Below are 23,746 nucleotides of genomic sequence, written 5' to 3' on the forward strand. Positions count from 1 at the left end.
GGAAGTTTGGAGAAGTCAAAGAATGTTTCAAGGATAAAGCATAATTTGAATTGGTCCTTAAAGATAAATTAGCCTTATAGAGGCAAAGAAGAGAAGGGTAAACACTCAATCCTAGAATGAATAGCAAAAACAGAGGCATGCAAGCAAGAATAATAGGATAATTATTCTTACTGGGGGACAGTAAGGAGACCTGTCCGACAAGATTGACTGTAGTCACTTGTGAACAAGACTGAAGAGATGGGCCAGGGCCATTTTATGGAGGATATGAAAGTCAAACAGAGGGGTTTAGACTCAATATTATATACAATAGGGGACCATCAGAGCTCCTTGACTAGCAGGGTGAGTGAATGTTTTAGGGTGATTATGTTGAAGTCATATTAATGACAGAATAGTAACTAGAGTCAGGATCACCAATAAGGAGGCTGTTGTAATAATCCAAATATGAAATGATGATAGCCTGGACTACAGTAAGGGGGAATAAAGAAAGAAGTACAAATTTGTGAGATATTTCAAGGAAGGAAACAAGAAGACATGGTGACAGATTAGTTAAAGGGGAAGAAGAGGGAAAGGTCAAAGACACTAAACGAAATTTGCTAGACTATTAGACTAGAAAGAGGAGAGGGCAAATGACATAAATGAGATATAAAGGGTAACTGGTTTCAGAAGGATGACAAATTTAATTTAGGATGTAATAATGATTTGGAGTTTGCAGCAAACTATGATAATAATAATAACAGCTAGTATTTATGTAGCACTTTCACATTTGTAAAGTCTTTTGCATATGTTAACTACATAATCCTCAAAATAACCCTGTAAAACAGATACTATTATCATCACATTTCACAGGGATCTGAGGTTGAGAGAGTTTAAATTATTTGCTTGGGGTCACTAAGTGTTGAAGACAGTATTTAAACCCAGGTTGTCCTGGCTCCAATCTCTGCCCTTTGCACCCCATAGCTGCCCTGGCCAAGCAGAGATGTGCTGTTGGCAGTGAGAAATCTTGATTGGAGACAAGGTAGTAACTAATCTGGAGACACACATTTGAGAATCATTCATATGGAGGTGAACTGAAATAATAAGAATGAATGAGTTTACCAAGTAAGTGAGCCAGAGGGAAGATTAGGAAGAGAAGATATCAGAAACATGGGGGACATCACAGTGGGAAGTAGAAGGAATAGAAACAAATAAAGGGAAGAGAGAAGACGCAATCACAAAAGCAGGGGCAACAGTAAAGTAAAATTCCAGGAAGCCAAGGAAAGAAAGTTTTAAGAAAATATAGAGTCAAATATTACATAGGATCTGAGACGAATGCTGAATAAGGAGGGGAATCCATCAGATTAAATAAGTAGGCGGTCATTGGCAACCTTTAAAAGTTTAGGTTTAGTGGAGCAATAGAGAAGAACCTTGACTGAAAAAGATTAAGAAAGGAATGTGTGGAGAAAAAGTGGGAGATGAAAGGATAGATTACACATTCTAAAAATTTCTTTGAAAAAATGGAGGGTGGGTGGATATTGAAGAGTAGTTGTGTTTTTAAGATATATGGAACATTAACAAAAGATGAAGAGGAAGGTAATTACTAAAAAGATTTGGCAAGACCTTCAAAATTAACTTAACATGTATTTCAGTGCTCAGTGATATCAATGCGAAATTGGACATGGGAAGGATGATGAAATGTGCATTGGAAAAAAATAGTCCAGGAGTAAGGAATAAGAGAGGGCGAAAGCTTTTAGACCAGAAAGAACCCTTATGGCTATATATCATTAATAATTTCTTTGAGAGGTGGAAAACTCTGGATATGGTGAATACTATCTACATCATGAAAGTATAATTAATTATAATCTACGTAAGGAAAATAATGACTATCAGTGGCGGAATAATTTCCCAATCAGTTGTCTGCATATAGTCAATCCTTTGAGTTGTTACAGCAAAAATCAAAATCAAAACCAAATTACAGTTAAAAAAAGTAAAAGATATGATGTGTAATTGAAGGAATTCCACCCTAAGCTATTTATTTATTATTGAATTTTTTTTCTGTCATCAATTTCATTGACTGGTATTTTCTTATTTTTTTAAACAATATTTTATTTTTTCCCCCAATTACATGTAAAAACAAATTTTTAACATTCATTGCTTTTCTTTAAAGTTCTTAGTTACAAATTCTATCTCTCCCTCCATTCTTTACCCCTACCCTGCCATACAGTAAGCAACCTGGAATAGGTGTAATCATGTAAAACATTTTCATATTAGTCATTTTGTGCAAGAAGACTCAAAAAAGAAAGGAAGGAAGAAAAAGAAAAACACTATGCTGCAGTCTGTATTCAGATGACATCAGTTCTTTTTCTAGATGCAGACAGCAGTTTTCATCATGATCCTTTGGGATTATTTTGGATCACTGCATTGCTGAGAATAGACAAGTCATTCACAGTTGCTCATCATACATTACTGTTACTGTGTACAATGTTCTCCTAGTTCTGGTAACTTCACTTTGAATCAGTTCATGTAAGTCTTTCCAGGTTTCTCTGAAATTATCTTGTCATTGCTTATACCACAATAATATTTCATTACAATCATATGCCATAACTTGTTCAGCCATTCCTCAGCAGATGGACATCCCCTCAATGTCCAATTCTTAACTAACACAAAAAGAGCTGCTACAAATATTTTTGTACAAATGGGTCCTTTCCTCTTTTTTTGATCTCTCTGGGATACAGAACTAGCAATGGCATTGCTAGATCAAAGGGTATGTATGCACAGATTTATAGCTCTTTGGGCATGGTTCCAAATTGTTCTCTAGAATGGTTGGATCAGTTTACAACTTCACCAACAGCACATTAGTGTTCCAGTTTTCTCACATCCCTTCCCTTTCTGTCACATTAGCCAATCTGATAGATATGAGGTGGTGCCTCAGAGTTTTTAATTTGCATTTATCTAATCAATAGTGATTTAGTGCATTTTTTCATATAGCTATAGATAGCTTTGATTTCTTTTTCTGAAAATTGCCTGTTCATATCTTTTGACAATTTATCAACTGGGGAATGACTTGTATTCTTATGAACTTGACTTAGTTCTCTATATATTTGTGAAATGAGGCCTTTATGAGTGATACTTGCTGTAAATTTTCCCCTAGTTTTGTTTTCCTTCTAATTTTGGTTGCATTAGTTTTGTTTGTTCAAAAACTTTTTAATTTTAGATAATCAAAAGTATCCATTTTACATTTTGTTATGCTCTCTATATCTTGTTTGGTCCTAAATTCTTCCCTTATCCATAAATCTGACAGGTAAACTATTCCTTGCTCTCCTGATTTGCTTATGATATCACCCTTTATGTCTAAATCATGCACCCATCTTGACCTTATTTTGGTATACAGTATAAGATGTTGGTCCATACCTAATTTCTGCCCTACTGTTTTCCAGTTTTCCCAGCAGTTTTTGTCAAATAATGAGTTTTCATCTCAAAATCTTGGACCTTTGGGTTTATGAAACACTAGATTACTATGGTCATTTACTACAACGTACTGGGTACCTAATCTATTCCACTGATCCACCACTATTTCTTAGCCAGTACCAGATTGTTTTGATAATTACCACTTTATAATGTAGTTTGAGATATAGTATAGCTAACACCTAATCTATTTAAATCAGCTGTTGAAGTTACAAAAATGGAAATGGACAAAAGAACAGATGTTAACACAGACTATCACCATTTCCAAAGTAAATTTAACTGATATGAATCAATAATAAAAATAAGGAACACAAAAGAACTTATAAAGCGCATTAGTGGGAGACAGAGCTAAGGTGGTGATGTATAGGCAGCAACTCAGCTGAACTCTCTCAACATTCCTCTCCAAAAAACTTTAAAATAATGCCTCGAAACAAATTCAAGAGTGGCAGAACCAACTAAAGGTCAGGGTGATATATTCTTCCAGCCCAAGACAATTTAGGAGGTTATCAGGAAAGCTCAGTGCAGACTATGGCAACACCAGCAGCAGGCCTTGGAGGCAGCTGCCACAGTGGCAGCAGCATCTTTGGGAGCTCTCAGTCACAGATGTAAAGGGGTCAGACAACTGGTCAGAAAGAGATTATAGGAGACCCTTTGCTGGCACTGGGCACAGAACCCTGTTGCAATACCCATATGCAGTTCCAGGATGGAAGGGAGTGGTCACTCACAAGGGAGTAAGGGCCTTGCTCTCAGTTTCAAGGAAAGAAGGAGCACAAATCCTCGCTACAACAGGAGAGCGAGGGCCCATGTCACAGTTCCAGAGCCAAGAGGAGCAATGGCACTAGCAGCCACAGTGGAGTAGGGGCCCTGGGTGAAGTAGCAGGGTGGGGAAAATGTTTGTGGTCATTTACAAGGAAGCAAGGGACCTGACTTTAGTTCCAAGGTAGAGAGGAACACTAGTGCTTGTGGCTACAGAAGAGCAGAGGACCTGGTTACAGTTCCAGGGCCAAGAGAAGTACTAGCACTTACAGCTGCAGGGGAGCAAGATCCTTCCTGGGAAAAGACCAGAGCACAAGCAGAGGAGTTACCACACCTCTCCTTGGCTCACACCACCTTGGAAGCATCAAAAACTAATGGACTCCCGGAACTAGCTCTGAAAATAGCAACATGAAAAACTGAAGCTTGGGACAGTGCCCCCTCCACCCTGGGATCAGTCTGACTTTAACATAAAGTTAATAGTCAAGAAATGGGCTGGAAAAATGAACAAACAATAATGAAAAGAAACTGACCATAAAAATCTACTATGGTGACAGGGAAGATCAATATACAAACTCAGAAGAAGACAAAGATGTCAAAACAGCTACAAGCAAAGCCTCAAAGAAAAATATATCTGAATCCAAGTTCAACCAGAATTCCTAAAACACCTCAAAAAGGATTTTTAAAAAATCAAATAGAAGAAGTAGAAGAAAAATTTGGAAAAGAAATGAGAGTGATGCAAGCAAATTATGAAAAGAGAGTCAACGGTTTGGCAAAAGAGGAACAAAAAAATACTGAAGAAAGTAAGATCTTAAAAACAGAACTGATCAAATGCTAAAATAGACATAAAAATTCACTGAACAGAACTCTTTAAAAACCACACTTGACCAAACAGAAAAAGAAGTACAAAAATTTCCTGAAGGAAAGAACTCCTTAAAAAGCAGAATTGGCTAAATAGGAAAAGGAGTTACAAAAGCTCACTGAAGAAAATAACTCCTTAAAAATCAGTTTTCGACAAGTAGAAGCTAATGACTCCAGGAGACATCAAGAAACTCAAACAAAGTCAAAAGAATGAAAAAAAAACCAAACCAAAAAATTTGAATTATCTCACTAGAAAAACAACTGACTTCAAAAATAGATCGAGGAGAGATAATTTAAGAAATATTGGATTACCTGAAAGTCATAATAAAAAAAAAAGAGCTTAGACATCATACTTCAGGAAATTATCAATGAAAACTGCTCTAATATCCTAGAAACCAGAAGGTCAAATAGAAATTAAAAGAATCAACCAATCACCTCCTGAAAGAAATCCCAAAATGAAAACTCCCAGAAAAATTACAGCCAAATTCCAGAGCTCCCAGGTCAAGAAGAAAATACTACAAGCAGCCAGAAAGAAAAGAAAAAACATTCAAATATTGTGGAGCATAGTCAGGATCACGCAAGGTTTAGCAACTTCCAAATTAAAGGAGGGGTGAGCTTGGAATATGGTATTCCCAAAGGCCACGAAACTAAACTTACAACCAAGAATCTACCCAGAAAAAATGAATATAATAGTTCAATGGAAGGATCATGCATTATGAGCAGGTAGAATTTATATAACGAATGCAGGACTGGTTCAATATTAGGAAAACTGTCAGCAATGTCACATCAATAACAAAACAACAAAAATCATATCATTATCTTAATAGATGCAGAAAAAGCTTTTGACAAAATACAACACTCATTCCTATTAAAAACCCTAGAAAGCATAGAAATAAATGGAGCTTTCTTTAAAATGTTAAGTAGTATGTATCTAAAACCATCAGCAATGATTATCTGTAATGGGGATAAGCTAGAAGTTTTCTCAACAAGATCAGGAGTGAAGTAAGGATGCCCATTATCACCACTATTATTTAATATTGTACTAGATATGCTAGCTATAGCAGAAGAAAAAGAAATTGAAGGAATTAGGATAGGCAATGAGAGAACAAAACGATTGCTCTTTGCAGATGATATGTTGGTATACTTGGAGAATCCTAGAGAATCAACTAAAAAAACTAGTGGAAATAATTAACAACTTTAGTAAAGCTGTAGGATATAAAATAAACCCACATAAATTCATCAGCATTTCTATATATTACCAAAAAAAAGTCTATCAGGGAGAGATAGGAAGAGAAGTTTCATTTAAAATTACTACAGACAGAGGGGAAAATGAGGCTGGTGACTTTGCACAGCCCTCTCTCACTCAACTCAAAGTCAATTGCAAGTTAGAGCCAAGATGGTGGGGTAAGAAGTAAGTTGCTCTCACCTTCCCTCGTTGATCTCTGAAAGCCCAGAAAATATCAACCTAGTAAAAACCCTGAGCCAGCAAAATGACAGGGCACAGCAGTTTTGTACCCCAGGAAGCTTGGGAGATTAACGGGAAAGGCCCCGCTTGCTTGAGGGGAGGGGAGCAGTACAGGACTGGAGGTGTCCCAGCAAGCCAGTGACAAGCCCAACCTCAGGATACTGGGGGAAATCCTGATACCCAGGTTGGTGGAGCAGGCAAGTACCAACACCAGGACCCCCGAGAGCCTCAATGCAGGAAGGGGAACTGGTAGACGCCAGCTTGGAAAACCACCATGGGTGACAGTATTCTCCAGCAGTGAAATCACCGAGTGCCTCAACATAACTCTGGGAAGCACAACTCCAGAAGGCAAAGCTCCAGGCTGACAGAAATCCACCAGCATTGAAACATCCCTGTGCAAAGCCTAGGCCAGTAGGAGTCAAACATTCAAGTGTAAGGCCCTGGTGAGCAGGAAAAGAATCCTGGACAAGTGCCCCCTTTGCTCCAGCAAGAGAATTCAACATTTTTTTTTAAAAGTCAGGAAATAGGCAAACACCATGAACAAAAAGCAGAAATGGAAAATAATCACAGATTTTTATTTTGGGGAAAGGGAAGATCAAGGCACAAATTCAGAAGAGAACAACATTGTTAATATACCCACATCCAAAACCTTAAAGGGGAACATGAACTGGTCTCAAGCCCCAAAAGCCTTCAAGGAAGAGCTCAAGAAGGATTTCTAAAGTCAAATAAGAGTGGTAGAAGAAAAACTGTGAAAAGAAATGAGAGGTATGCAAAAGGGAGTCAATAGCTTGGAAAAGGAAAGACAAAAATTAACTGTAGAAAACAAGTCCTTAAAAAGCAGAATTGGCCAAATGGAAAAGGAGGCACAAAAACTCACTGAAGAGAAGAACTTAAAAAGTAAAATGGGCCAAATGGAAAAGAAGGTACAAAATCTAACAGAAGAAAACAACTCCTTAAAAATTAGAATGGGGCAAGTGGAAGCTAATGACTCTATGAGAGAGCAAGAATCAGTCAAGAAGGAACAAAAGAATGAAAAAATACAAGAAAACATAAAATACTTCATTGGTCAAACAACTGACCTGGAAAATCGATCCAGGAGAGACAATTTAAAAATTATAAAAACCATAATCCTACAATATGTTGTTTACAGGAAACACATTTGAAACAGAGAGATACACATATTATTAACCATGATGAGAAAAAGAGCCTGGACAACATCCTTCAGCAAATCATCAAAGAAAACTGCCCTGAAATCCTAGAACCAGAGAGTAAACTAGTCATTGAAAGAATCCACCAATCACCTCCTGAAAGAGATCCCAAATTGAAAACACCAAGGAATATTGTAGCCAAATGCCAAAATTACCTGATCAAAGAGAAAATACTGCAAGCAGTCAGAACGAAACAATTTAAATATCATGGAACCACAGTCAGGATTACAAAGAAGCTTACAGCTTCTACATTAAAAGATCGGTGGGCATGAAATACAATATTCCATAAGATAAAGGAGCTTGGATTACAACCAAGGATCAACTACCTAGCAAAATTGAGCATAATCTTTCAGGGGAGGAGAAGGACATTCAATGAAATAGGAGACTTCCAAAACTTCCTGATGAAAAGACCAGAGCTCAACAGAAAATCTGACCTTCAAATACAAGACTCAAGAGAGGCATAAAAAGGTAAACAGGAAAGAAAAAACAAAAACAACAACAACAACAGCATATTATTAATAAGGGCAAACTGTTTATATCCCTACACGGGAAGATGACACTTGTAACTCAAGAACTGTCATGTCATTATGACATTTAAAAGGGGGTATACTTAGACAGAGGGCATGGATTTAAGTTGACTTTGATGTGATGGTAAAAAATCTGAATAAGTGGTGAAAAGGGATTGTACTGGGGGAAGAAGAAAGAAGGAGGAAGATAAGGATAAATTATATCATACGAAAAGGCATAAAAACCAAATACAATAGAGGGAAAGAAGGGAGGGAGATGAGCATTGTTTGAACCTTACTCTCATCAGATTTGGTTCAAAGAGAGAATAACAATCAGTTAGGTATAGAAATCTAACTTACTCTACAGGAAGTAAAAGAAAAGGTAGCGGGCTGATAGAAGGGAGGGCAGACTGAGGGAGGCAGTGGTAGAAAACAAAATTCTACTAAGGAGGGAAAGAGAGAAAGGAGAGAAAAAAGCATAAACGAGGATGGAGAGGAAGACACAGGAAGTAATCATAACTGTGAATGTGAAGGGGATGAACTCTCCCATAAATCAGAAGCAGATGGCAGAATGGATTAAAAACCATAATTCTACAATATATTGTTTACAGGAAACACATTTGAAACAGAGGGATACACACAGGGTAAAGGTAAAAGGCTGGAGCAGAATATATTATGCTTCAGCTAAAGTGAAAAAAGCAAGGGTAGCAATCCTGGTCTCAGACAAAGCAAAAGCAAAAATAGATCTAATTAAAAGAGATAAGGAAGGAAACTATATCCTGGTAAAAGGGACTATAGATAATGAAGTAATATAATTACTAAACATATATGCATCAACTGGTATAGCAGCCAAATTCTTAAAGGAGAAGTTAAGGAAGATACAGGAAGAAATAGACAGCAAAACTATACTAGTGGGGGACCTCAACCTCCCCCTCTCAGAACTAGATAAATCTAACCACAAAATAAACAAGACAGAAGTTAAGGAGATCAATAGAATCTTAGAAAAGTTAAATATGGTTGCCCTCTGGAGAAAACTGAATGGAGACAGAAAGGACTATACTTTTTTCTTGGCAGTACATGGCACCTACACAAAAACTGACCATGTACCAGGACATAAAAACCTTATAATCCAATGCAGACAGGCAGAAATATTAAATACATCCTTTTCAGATCATGATGTAATAAATAGTACATGTAATAAAGGGCCATGGAAAGATAGACTAAAAATTAATTGGAAACTAAATAATCTAATCCTAAAGAATGAGTGGGTCAAACAAAATATCATAGAAACAATAAATAACTTCATCCAAGAGAATGACAATAATGACACAACATACCAAATCTCATGGGATGCAGCAAAGCAGTTCTTAGGGGAAATTTTATATCTCTAAATGCTTACATGAATAAAATAGAGAAAGAAGAGGTCAATGAATTGGGCATGCAACTAAAAAAGCTAGAAAAAGAACAAATTGAAAATTCTCAATTAAATACCTAATTAGAAATTCTGTAAACCAAAAGAGAGATTAATAAAATTGAAATTAAGAAAACTATTGAACTAATGAATAAAACTAAGAGCTAATTTTATGAAAAAAAATAGATAAACCTTTGGTTAATTTGATTAAAAAAAAGGCAACCAAATTACTGGCATCAAAAATGAAAAGGGTCAATTTACCACCAATGAAGAGGAAATCAAAACAATAATTAGGAGCTCTTTTGCTCAACTGTATGCCAATAAATATGATAATCTTAGTGAAATGGATGAATATTTAAAAAATATAAATTGCTCAGATTAACAGAAGAGGAAATAAAATACTTAACCCCATTTTAGATAAAGAAATTGAACAAGCCATCAATGAACTCCCTAAGAAAAAATCTCCAGAGTCAGATGAATTTACAAACGAATTCTATCAAATATTTAAAGAACAACTAATTCCAATACTATATAAACTATCTGGGAAAATAGGTGAAGAAAGAGTCCTACCAAATTCTTTTTATGATACAAACATGGTGCTGATACCTCAACCAGGAAGAGCCAAAACAGAGAAAGAAAATTATAGACCAATTTCCCTAATGAATATAGATGCAAATTTTTTAAATAAAATATTAGCAAAGAGATTCCAACAACTTATCTTGAGAATAATATACCATGATCAAGTAGGATTTATACCAGGAATGCAGGGCTGGTTCAATATTAGGAAAACTAACAGTATAATTGACTATATCAACAACAAAACTAGCAGAAATCATATGATTATCTCAATAGATGCAGAAAAAGCATTTGACAAAATACAATACCCATTCCTATTAAAAACACTAGAGAGCATAGGAATAAATGGAGTCTTCCTTAAAATGATAGATAGCATCTACAAAAAAGCATCAACAAGCATTATATGTAATGGGGATAAACTAGAAGCATTTTCAATAAGATAGGGGTGAAACAAGGATGTCCATTATCGCCACTGTTATTCAATATTGTGCTAGAAATGTTAGCTGTAGCCATTAGAAAAGAAAAAGAATGTGAAGGAATTAGAATAGGCAAAGAAGAAACAAAGCTATCACTCTGCAGATGATATGATGGTATATTTAGAGAATCCTAGAGAATTAAGTAAAAATTACTTGAAATAATAAACAAATTTAGCAAAGTTGGAGAATATAAAATAAATCCACACAAATCATTGGCATTTCTAATGAAGCCCAGCAGCAAGAGATAGAAAGAGAAATTCCATGTAGACATAAAATATTTGGGTATCTTCCTGCCAAAACAAAACCAGGAATTATATGAACACAATTACAAATCACTTTTCACATAAATAAAGTCAGATCTAAATAACTGAAAAAATATCAGTTGCTCATGGGTAGGCCGAGCTAATATAATAAAAATGATAATTCTACCTAAATTAATTTACTTATTTAGCACCATACCAATCAAACTACCAAAAATATTTTATACAACTAGAAAAAACAATAACAAAATTCATCTGGAAGAACAAAAAGTCCAGAATATCCGGAGAACTAATGAAAAGAAATGCAAGGGAAGGTGGCCTAGCTGCACCAGATCTTAAATTGTATTATAAAGCAGCAATCATCAAAACTATTTGGTACTGGCTAAGAAATAGAGTGGTGGATCAGTGGAATACTTAAGGTATGCAAGACACAACAGTCAATGATTATACTAATCTACTATTCGATAAATCCAATGACTCCAGCTTCTGGGATAAAAAATCACTATTTAGCAAAAACTGCTGGGAAAACCAGAAAAATATATGGCAGAAACTGGGCATTGATCAACATCTTACAACCTATACTAAGATAAAGTCAAAATGGGTACAGGATTTAGATATAAAGGCTGATACTACAAGCAAATGAGAAAAGCAAGGAATAGTTTACCTTTCAGATCTATGGAAAAGGGAAAAAATTATGACCAAACAAGAGATAGAGAACATTATGAAATGCAAAATGGACAATTTTGTTTACATTAAATTGAAAAGTTTTTGCACAAATAAAGCCAATGCATACAAGATTAGGAGGGAAACAGAAAAATGGGAAAGAATTTTTATAACCAGTATCTCTGATAATGGCCTCATTTCTAAAATATATGGAGAAGTGAGTCAAATTTATAAGAATACAAGTCATTCCTCAATTGATTAATGGTCAAAGGATACGAACAGGCAGTTTTCAGACAAAGAAATCAAATATCTATTGTCATATGAAAAAATACTCTAAATCACTATTAATTAGAAGAATGCAAATTAAAACAACTCTGAAGTACCACATCACATCCATCAGATTGGTTAATATGACAGAAAAGGAAAATGACAAATGTTCGAGGGGATGTGAAAAAATTGGAACACTAATGCACTCACTGCTGGTGGAGTTGTGAACTAATGCAACCATTTTGGAGAGCAATTTAGAACTATGCCTAAAGGGCTATAAAACTGGGCATGCCCTTTGATTCATCAATAACACTACTAGGTCTATATGCCAAAGAGATCAAAAAGGAAAAGGAAAAGGACCTATATGTACAAAAATATTTATTTAGTAATAATTAACTTTGTATTATGTACATAGTACATTACTATGATCAACTGTGAATGACAGCTTTTCTGATCAATACAATGATCCAAGACAATTCTGAAATACTTAATGAAGAAAAATGCTATCTCTTCAGAGAAAGAACTGAGGGAGACTGAATGCAGATTGAAGTATAATTTTTTCTGGTTCTTTTTTTTTTGCAACAAGGCTAATATGGACATATGTTTTGTATGATTTTGCATGTACTGCTGGCATAATTTCTTGCCTTCACAATGGGTAGAGGAGGGCTGAGAGATAGAGAATTTGGAACTTGGAAAAAAAAGAATGTCAAAAATAAATGAATAATAAATTAAAAACAAAAACAAACAAAAAACAAAAGAAACTACATTAATCAGAAAAACTTGATCTCTTTGCCAAGTGGAAGGAGATGATAACCAAGGGAATATTAATACATTGGAAAATGATAAGCAGTGTCAACTCAACAAAACATAAAGGAGTAGTCATATAAAGATGAAAATGAAAGGACACATTTTTTATAATTTAGCATCTTAAAGGAATAGAATGAGAAGATTAGTCTTACCTGGAAATTTCACAGCTTGGCAGTAGATAACAAGGTCAGAAAGCTCTGGGGCTATCTGTCTACTCTCTTTTTTATTCTGTGGAAGATAAAATTCTTCACCCAGTTCCATGTCATAAACCTATTAAATGACAGAATTTTACATTGTAGGTCTTGAAAGTACTCTCTCTCACTCTCTCCATATACACACACATATATACATATATACATATCTTGTGCAATTCAAAATTTCAAATAACTAGAACATTCTGATTTTTAATAAGATAACCCTATGCAACATTATTATGCAATAATATGCAACCATATACAGCACTATTAAGCCTCTATTCATGTCAGGTAACTGGATAAGTGGGATGTCCTATATTCTTAAAGTAAAGGTAGATCTTTATGGTGGGGTAAGAGAGTATAATGTCATCAGGAATTGCTTCAGGGACTAGCCAAGGGCACTGGCAAAACAGACTATTTTAGATGGACATTCTTTTTGGATGTTCAATTCACTCTGCCTCCTGATGTAACAGCTACACAAATGTTACAAATGAGTTTTGGACAATAGGATCTTGCTTCAAGAACTCGGGCTAGCATTCACATCGACCATGTATCTCTTGCTGTCAGGATCTCATCTACAGGAAGACTTGCTGTAAAAGACCCAATCTTCCTTCTTCCCTTGTACCTGCCACCATTTGCCATTCACAGGGGTCTTGGAGATAGAAGTCTAATCCTGGTAATGAAGAAAACTCAGTTGCTACTTCCCTGATGCCACTACCAATTTTCTTATCCTCTTATCCCTTATGAATTTCAATCCTGCCTCCCTTTTTCATTGTCCTCTCTGTTCTCTTCTATCACAAACCTTCCTTCATCTTAGGCCCCTTCCTCTTGTGCTCCTCCCAGGAACTGACCACTCATTGAGAACTGATTTTCCCTGAAGACTCTAATCTATAGTCATTCTCTTCAGTACTGGATACACCTTCCCTCATCTTCCTCCCTTCTCCCTCTATTGGGCCAGGAGTAGGTATCCTCCCTACCTCCAACCACTACTTCCAAAAATCCCCTTTCCCCTGCTCCTCCCATTGCCTTCACTCACTTACCTCTCTTCATTTGAGAATCATTTTATCCAGATCCTATTAACTGTTCTCTAACAGCCTCCTGGTCATTCTCCCTCCATTCTTACCCAACTTTCCTTATACTATGGGCTTTCAATATACACTCTGTACCTTGAATATTTTGGCCCACTTCATCAATCTCCTCATCTTCCATGACCTAAACCGTTTATTCCACGGTTTCTGTTTCACTTTATGAACAAAAACTCTGAAATTCCTCTAACCATAATCTTATTTTATCTCTCACTGTGCCTCATTCCTCCTAGTTCTATCCTTTGTTTTTTACTAGGACCTCTAATTTACCTTCTTCTGTATTCTCTCAGGCTATCAGCCCTGCTCTGGCTTTGCTTTCCTCCCATCTCAATCTTTACTTAATAATTAACCAGATCAACTTTACATTGTCCTCTTTCTTGAATCACTTGCTTTCCCTCATGCTCATACCATGCCAAACTTCCAGCTAGTAAGAAGTTTTTCCTAACCTTCTTCTTCTCCACAGATTTCTCACACATCTTCATGGATCAGAGATTTAACTGACACCTTTTCCTTGGCTCCAAAGGAAGAAGTACCTCACATTATTCCATTTTCCCAAATGACTTTTTAAACTGTCAGTACATACTGCTTTTCTCAGTATTTCAACTCTCTCACAGTATGTATATATATATATACACACACACACATGTATATATGTGTATATATATATATACATATATGTATATATGTGTATATATATGTATATATAGTTATCGTGAGCTAGTCTTTCAAAATACTTGTTATACTAGAAATGTGCTAAACCATGAATATACTAGATTTTCCTGAAGCTATTCCATATGGGGGAAATGAAGCAAAAAGAGAAACCAACTCCCAGGATCAAAACTGGCTCTTATGAGCCCAGATATGTTCAATAGTGTGGGCCTATCCACATCACCTTCTTGCTCAAGAAGCTCAAATAGCTCCGAATTGTCTCTAGTATAAAATACAAACTTCTTTCTTTCTCATTTAAAGCCTTTCACAATTCTGTTCCAGCTTACCTTTCCAGGTTTCATACCTTTGCCATCCTATTAAGCTGGTTTACCTGATGTTCCACCTCCAGGCTCTGTGCTTTGCACAGCTGGTCTCCTACAGCTGTAATTCTCTCCCTCCTCCCTTCCATTTCCTGACTTTCTTCAAACCAGGCTGCAGTACCATTTCCTTCAGGAGAGCTTTCCTGATCCCAGGAGTTGCTAGGGTCTCACCTCTCTCTCCACACAAATTATTGTGTATGTCCTTAGTATTTAGTTATTGGCTTGTAAATATTTGTACACAAATGTCTTTCCCCTCATTAGAACATAAACTCGTTAAGGCAGGGGCTGCTTCTTTTATTTTTATAATTCTAAGCCTAACCTAGGACCTAACATAAGTGACAACTAATTAAATCTTGTTTTACGCCAAAGTGGGGCTGAAGGGAAAATATGTATACTACCTTTCCCTTGTTGCAAATAGAGTTGTCCGTTTTCTTTATCCTCTTGGGAATTTCTTCATTGTACTCAAACTGTAGTTTGTCACTTGCTGACTTACTTTCAGGTCGATCTTCCAGGATGTTGTCTGCAACGAGTTAAAATACCTTCAATGAATATAACAGAACTAAAATTACAGATCCACAATAGATCTTACTGTACGTAAAGGTCAAAGAACAAAAGTGCTTGATATCTGAAAATACCTTCATGTTTGAGTTGTCTCTTCGTGATAAAAAAAAATTCCAGCAAATAAAACAGGACCGAATGAGCTTTTTTCACTGAGGTTTTTTTATTTTTTTGGACCTTACCTTTGGGTAAGGATCATTGGGATAGGAAACTCCCAATAAGGAAACTTCCTCTATCAATATGTGCTTCTGTAGCTTTACGGTCTTAAGAGAGTTCCCCGGCACTGCAAGGTTAAATGACTCCCCAAGGTCACTCAGCTCCTATGTTTCAGAGGCAGGACTTGAACTCCTTTCTTCCTGACCCTAAGACCAGATTTTTAACCACTTATGCAACTCTGCTTCTCTTCACTGAGTCTATTGATTAGTTTAAGAAACCGATGGATGTTGAAAGTTGTTTCGTCATCACGCAGATGTGTCTTAACCTTTATATGAAGATGAATAGTATCAAAAATATATTGTGCAAAATGACTGACCATACTGGTTTTGTGATTGAAATACTAGTATATTAGAATACAAATTATGCTCTAATCTACCTCATTTAATGTTGTTACTAGTTCTTTTTAGCTTCAAGAATGTCAAAATCAGGAAAAAATATAGGAACTTGGAAAATATTCCAACATCTCATTGTTGGGAGGCAAAGTTGAGTAGCTCCACAATTATAAAAACTTATAGAGTGTTAACAGTCAATAGACTGAAAAAATCTGACGGATACTCTTTCATTTTAATAATTTTAAAATTTGTATTCATTATGCGGAAGCAACATCAACAGTTTTAGTGAAAAATTCACTTTTTATCCCTACTCATCTATTAACATTTTCTTTGGCATCTTATTAAAGTTTTACTATTTTCAGTCCATATATGCGTAGATCAAAATATTCTTATGCCAAATCAGTGCCATGCAGGCTACTAAGTACTAAAATAAATGCAGAAATTATTCTTTAATACTTATTTGCAGAGGTACCACAATTTCATGCTAAGCAATATTAAGCAGTTTAAAATACAATGCTGAAATTCATGCAGTTAAAATGATCAATTCAAATGGCCTTTACCTTCCTGACTGTTAGGAGCGGGAGAAGCATTAAGGACATCTGCTATAGAAAAACAGAGTCAGACAGGGGATAAAAGTAAAGAAAATTAAGACATAAAGCCAGAGAAATTAAACTGAAGAGCTGAGCAGAGTTTAAATGACAAGAATGACACAAATAAAAGGTAACACAAGAAATGAGGAATAGTTTAAAAATTCCAAATTCCTATATGGCATGGCAAAGATTAGCAATAATTAAAGTGTTAATAATTAAATAAATAAATAATTAAAGTGATCATTACCAAGTATTTTCCATGATAATGCATAATCTATTAACACGAGGCCTATGTTAAAGCTATTGCCATGTTTTATTGACTATGAACTACTGTTTCATTTCAAACACACAGAAACAGATTAATTTAACCAGAAGAAAATAGCATCTTCATATGACTTTGTATGAATATACATTACGGCCTGGGTTAAAATCTATGTCAAAATGATCTGGCCTACCCACTTACAAACAAACCATGGAGACTAGCTAGGAGATAGAAAGATCTAAATTCTCAATTTGTGTAGGCCAGATTACTATTTCCTGATGGTCTTCTAGATAAATAACCAATAAATTATCCTTTTTAAGCTTTCTAATCTTGCTGTCTATACTTTCCTGGCTATTATTGGTACTGCATATTGACCTGTCTCTGCAAACTTTTTTTCTTATTTTTTTCTCTGTAGTTTTCTCTCAGCAACTGCCCATCTTTTGATCATATAATTTAAGAGATGAAAAGGAGTTTAGAGACAATCTAGTCCAACCACTTCATTTTGCCAATAAAAAAAGTGAGTTCAAAGACACGAAGTGAATTTATACAAGGTTGTTAATTATTAGTATCAGAGAAGAGGCTAGAAAAAGGGTTTCCTGACTTCCAGTTCAGTTTTCTTTCCACAATATTACAGTGCTTCTTCCAAGATTTATCCCAGGGTTTCTCAGGAAAAATGTGATTTGTTCTGCCTAAATTTGCAGTTTTTATTTTCTCATCACCCTAGCTGGAGATGACTTGGGAGCTATGCAGAGACAGGTGAGGAATCATTCAGCACATGGAGGAAAATAACTACAGTAAAGGAAAAGAATATGGTTACAAGGCCAAGAACATAAATATGTGATTTGTTTGGGATCTGGCCAGAGTCAGAGAAAACTCTCAATCAAATGGGAATTTAATTATATTGGATAGTTTTCCTTCACATTTTTACTGTTACTGCTTTTAAATGGATATGCAAAGCACACAGATTCCAAAGTTTAACTTTGCTTTCTTGGATCCAAAGTAAAAAGTGCCAAAAGTTCTAGAAATTATCTTCAGTGAATGAAGGCTCCCTCTTTTCTTAGTGTTCTCTAAAATGCTACGGTGGGTTGGGTATTATTTATGGGAAGGTATGAAAGAAGGGAATCAGCATTACATAGTGCCTACTATTTGCCATGTACTGTGCTAAATACTTCTTACAGATATTATCTCATTTTATCCTTATAACAACCCTGCAAGGCAGTTGGTATTATTATCTTCATTTTATAGTTGAGTAAACTGAGGCAGACAGAGGTTAAGTGACTTGACCAGGGTCACACTGCTAGTAACTATCTGTTTGAATTCAAGTCTTCCTGACTCTAGATCCAATGCTCTATTCAATGTGCTACCAGCTGCCTCGAAATTTACGTCTATGAAAGGACTTATTTCCCTTTAACTCATTTCTTGTGGTGGAGAATTAGATGCAGTTAATACACAGACTAAGACAGAGTGCATGTTGATCTGGGATTCTTCAGTGGTATTTTCATTACCTTTTTTTTTTAAAAATTAACTTTTAGGCAATTGGGGTTAAGTGACTTGCCCAGGGTAACACAGCTAGAAAGTGTCAAGTATTTGGTCTGAGGACGGATTTGACCTCAGGTCCTCCTGACTTCAGGGCTAGTGCTCTATCCACTGTGCCACCTAGCTGCCCCTTCATTACCTTTTTCCTAACTTAAATTGTAATAGAAGTCAGTGAGAACATATGACTTGAAATAGATATATCAATTAGTATACAGGCAGATGTAGGAGAAATAACCTTTGCTTCCCTACCCCCATGCTCTTTTCTTTTAAACTAAAAAAACATTCTATTCCCCATCCAGGGATCATGGAATTTCTGAGTATGAAGAGATCCTCACTTTTCAAAATCTCTGTTAGAACTGCAGAATCTTATAGCTAGATGGTATCTTCAGAGATCATTTAGGCCAACTAATTGATTTTAGAAATGAAGAAATGCTCACAGAGGTAAAGTCATTTGCCTAGGATTACACAGTGTATCAGTGGGAAAGCTGAGACTAAAGAAATCAGTTCTCTTTACCTACAGGCCAGGGTTTTTGAATGTGTAGTCAAAAGGCCATCTTGCTCACAAATGGCTTCAAGAGAGATTTGCTCTCATTTAAAACTGGCAACTCTGATAGCGAAAATACATTGTGTTCTTAGCCTTGCTCATCAGCTTGAGCTCATTCTAAGCTTTCATACTTTTTACATTATATCAATCTTCCATTATCTACCTGTGATTCAATCTTTTTGCACATTTCTTTTTTAAACTATAAGTCAAGTCATTTTCTGTGTATCCACATTGGTCTCTAAACAGTTTGTTTCTTTTCAACAGAACTGTATTTTTTAAAAAAAAAAAAAAACATTGTTGGTATTTCATTCTTTAGAGCTTCCTAACTCTCCCAGGATGAACTTTAGCCTATTGGATCCTACATGTCCTTTCTCTGAAACCTCTAAAATCTATTTTGAGCCACAAATCTAGGTTACACGTAAGATTACGCCAGGATTTCTTTGATCAGATATACTATGGCACTGCTTCTATGATGACTATTCCAATAAGCAATTCCTTCCTGTTGATGAAAATCAGATCCAGAATAGGATTTCCCTTTGTTGGTTGTTTTATATTTAGTTTAATAGTTTGTTTTTATCTCTTCAATTAACAAGATCTTTTTCTACTCCAGAGGTTCTTAATTTTATTTTTAAAATTAAGTTTTTATTGATTTTTTTGGTTCTTTATGTTATCATTGTTTCTGCCAATATCTTGCCCCCTCCCCTCTTATTTTCTAAATTTTTTGCTACCATGAAATGAACTGCTATAAATATTTTTGTACATATAGATCCTTTTCCTCTGAAAAATCCTTTTCAGATATAAGCCTACTAGTGGTATATAGCTGGTCAATGAATATATATAGCTTGGTAACTTTCTAGGCATAGTTCCAAATTGCTTTTCAAAACGACTAGACATTCACAGTGTGATCAACAATGCAATAATGTGTCTCTTTTTCCATATCCCATCTGCCACCTTTGAATTCCACTCCCTTCTTTTGGAGCAGAGATCCAGGACAGAAAAAGGAGGAGACCGACACCTATGAGTGATAGAGGACAGGACTACCTATGTTCTAAATGAGGATTAAGTTCAGAAGCAAACATCAGCTTGTGGCTCTGATCCCAGGAGCAGAGCAAGGACTCAGCGCTAGCCTTCAGCCCAGGTGAAAATGAAAAACAAAACAAAACAAATAAACACAAATGAGAGTGTTAGAAGGAGAAAAATAGGAAAAGAAATAAGAGCTATAGAAAAAGGATATATTCCTCTATTCCTGTAACACCTTGGAACAAAAAATACAAAAGTTACCCAAGAAAGTAACTCCCTAAAAATTAGAACTGACCAAGGATATGAACAAACTGTTCTCAAAAGAATTGCAAGGTATTTGCAACTACATGAAAGAATGCTCCAAATAACTGAAATTTAAAAAAAACTCCACAAATCAAAACAACTCTGAGGTTTCACCTTATGACCTGCAAATTGGCAAAAATGACAAAAAATGTCAGTAGTCAATGTTGAAAGGGTTGCAGAATGACAGGAACACTAATACATTATTGGTGAATCTGTGACACAGTATAACAATTTTGGAAAGCAATTTGGAGTTATGCAAATAACTAAAATGTCCATACCCTTCGAACCAGAGAGTCCTTTACTGGATTTATACCCAAGGAAGCTATCAATAAGAAGAAATTCCCCATATACACTAAAATATTCATAGCAGCACTTTATGTGATAACAAAGAATTGGAAACAAAGTAGCTACTCATCAATTCTGAAATGCCTATATTATTGTCCTATAAGAAATTATGTATTTGATGACTACAGAAAATCACAGAAAGATCTATATGAAATACTGCAGAGTGAAGTAAGCAGAGTCATGAAAACAATATACATAACAACTACAACCATGTAAATAAAAGAACTATGTATCAAAAAATCAAAAGTGAATGTAACCAAATTACATAGATCAAGTAGAACTTGAATGAAAAGATATATGAGAGGATACCACCAACCTACCCCTTCGTGGAGGTAAGAGGTGTTACACATTGCATAGGTTTTTGGAAGTTTTCAATGTATTAATCAGTTATGTTGATTTTTTTTTCCTCTCTAAGAAATACTATTTATTAAATGGGATGGCTCTCTGGGAGAGGGAGGAATACTTGAGATGACTATGGTGATTCAGGAAACAGAAGTTGTCAACAAAAACTTGTTTTTTTTTAAAAAAAAACAGAATTGACTAAATAGAAGCCAATGACTCCACAAGACATCAAGAAATAGTAAAATGAAGTCAAAAGACTGAAAAAAATAGAAGAAAATTAGGTATCTCATGGCAAAATCAACTGACCTGGAAAACATTGAGGAGAGGTAATTTAAGAATCTTTGGACTACCTGAAAGCTATGGAAAAAAATAGCCTAGACATCACATTTTAAGAAATCACAAAACTGCCCAGATCTCTCAGAACCAAAGGGTAAAGTAGACATTTAAAGGATCTGACAGTTACTTCCTTAATGAAGCTACAAAATAAAAACTCAGAAATATTATAGCCAAAATCCAGATGTCTCAAGCAAAAAAAATTTTACAAGTAGCCAGAAAGAAAGAATTCAAATACCAAAGTACCTCAGTCAGAATCATTAATGATTTATCAGCTAACACTATTAAGGAATGGAGACTTTGAAAAATGATATCCCAGAAAGCAAAGATCTAGGCTTACAAACAAGAATAACTTATCTACCAAACTTGAGTATAATCATACAGAGGTGGCAGGGGCAGGGAGTGGATGGTCCTTTAACAAAAAAGAGGACTTCTGAACATTCCAGATGAAAAGACCAGAGTTGAGTAGAAAATTTGACATATAAATACAGGAGTCAAGAGAAGCATTGAAAGACAGACATAAGTGATGTTTGATCATGGGGGTCAAAATAAGGTTAAATTGTTTACATTCTTATATAGGAAAATGATACAAGTATCCTTTCAGAATTCATCATCATCAGGGATCATAGAGGGAATCTAACTGTAAGGACCTGAAAGGGGTTATTATATTTTGATGATCTTAAAGGAAGAAAGAAAAGAGAAGGGAAGAGGTATATACTGGTAGAGGGAAGGAGTGAGGAAGGAAGAAGAAGAACAGGAAAAATTATATAAATCACATAAACAGAGTGCTAAAGTAGAAATCTACAACGAGGAGAAAGTCAGGGGATGGTGAGTGGGTGACCCATGAACCTCACCATCATCTGAACTGGTCAAAGGAAGGAAGAACACACACATACACAGAGTTGGGTACAGAAGTACATTTCACCTAACAGGTAAACAAGAAGAAAGAGGTTAAAGAAGGAGGTGGGGAAGATAATGGGGAGAGCAGATTAAAAAGGAAAACAAACAAAGATGGGGCAGGAAACAGGAGAAAAAAATCTAAGAATGGGATGGAGGGAAAAATTAACAGTTGTAACTGTGAATGTGAATGGGATGAACTCATGTATAAAGTGGAAGAAGCTAGCAGAATGGTTTAGAAAGAAGAATCCAAAAATATGGTTTTATTAGAAACACATTTGAAACAGAAAATACATTTCTTTATTCTTTTAAGATCATCAAATAAGGGGCTGGAGCAGAATCTATTATGCTTCAGCTGAGGTTAAAAAGGCAGGGGTAGTAATCATGAACTCAGACAAAACAACAGCAAAAAGAGACCTAATTAAAATAAATAAACAAGAAAATTACAATTTGGCAAAAGATACCATAGTCAATGAATTAATATCAATACTACACACACATGCACCAAATGGCACAGCATCTAAACTCTTCAAAAAAATTTAAATGAATTACAGGAAGAAATAGACAGTAAAACTATAATAGTGAGAGAATTTCAGATCTGGATAAATCAAACCAGACGATAAATTAAAAAGAAGTACCTGAATACAATTTTAGAAGCATTACATCTGTTAAACCTCTAGAGAACACTGAATGGGAGCGGAAAGGAGTATGCCTATTCTCTATTGTTTGTGACACTTTTATAGAATTTGACCACGTATTAGGCCATAAAAAACATGTCACAAACAAATACAGAAAAGCAGAAATATTAAATGTCTCTTTTGCTAAGCATAACACATGAAAATCATATTGAGTAAAATGTCTTTACTCTGTACTAGTTCAGGTATCACCAGGGATCTTTTCCTGCCACAGTGCTGAGTCTAGGCCCTCTCTATCAGTCCCTGGTTCCCAAAATGCTCCTGAATGGGCCTTTTTTCTTTCTGCCACTTTGCCACCTTTTCATCCCCTCTCTCCTCCACCCCAGTCTGTTCATGCCAATTTTCTGCTAAAAAACTTTGAGTGGCGCCCTATGGTCTAGTAAGCAGACTTGAGGCAGTGAGACCAACTAAGGTGATGAGAGCCTGCACCAGGGTGGTGGCTGTGTGAGTGGGAAGAAGGTATGCTTAGGAGAGATGTGATGGTAGAAATGACAAGACTTCAAGGTCAGATTTGTGGAGCAAGTGTGGACAGGTGTAGAGGATGACAGATTGCAATCCTGTGTGACTAAGAGGGCAGTAATAGAGAAGTTTGGAGCAGGGGTTTAAGATACAAGTAGTGATACTGATAGTGACCTTGGACAAGTCATTTAATGTCTTGGTGTCCAAGACTGCAAGTGCCACAAAGGTTCATCAGGAGAGGGAGAATCCTCTCCCAGCAGTCCCCTATAATCTCTAACCCTATTTTATCTCTGCCTGGAATTCCTTCTCCCTC

General features: G+C 35.7%; 1 protein-coding gene across 1 annotated transcript in view; it reads right to left on the minus strand.

Annotated features, from left to right (window-relative positions):
- LOC114034146 (1-phosphatidylinositol 4,5-bisphosphate phosphodiesterase epsilon-1-like) overlaps nucleotides 1-23,746 on the minus strand; it is a gene marked incomplete at its 5' end in the record, with an annotated part of 125,557 nt that overhangs the window by 51,647 nt on the left and 50,164 nt on the right. Inside the window, 2 exons of the mRNA XM_027849751.1 lie at nucleotides 12,847-12,964; nucleotides 15,400-15,521. Coding sequence (XP_027705552.1) covers nucleotides 12,847-12,964; nucleotides 15,400-15,521 — 240 coding nt within the window. The remainder of the gene's footprint in view (nucleotides 1-12,846; nucleotides 12,965-15,399; nucleotides 15,522-23,746) is intronic.

Source organism: Vombatus ursinus, unplaced genomic scaffold (assembly GCF_900497805.2).
Source record: "Vombatus ursinus unplaced genomic scaffold, bare-nosed wombat genome assembly UNPS02008267.1, whole genome shotgun sequence".
NCBI classification, from domain to species: Eukaryota; Metazoa; Chordata; class Mammalia; order Diprotodontia; family Vombatidae; genus Vombatus; species Vombatus ursinus.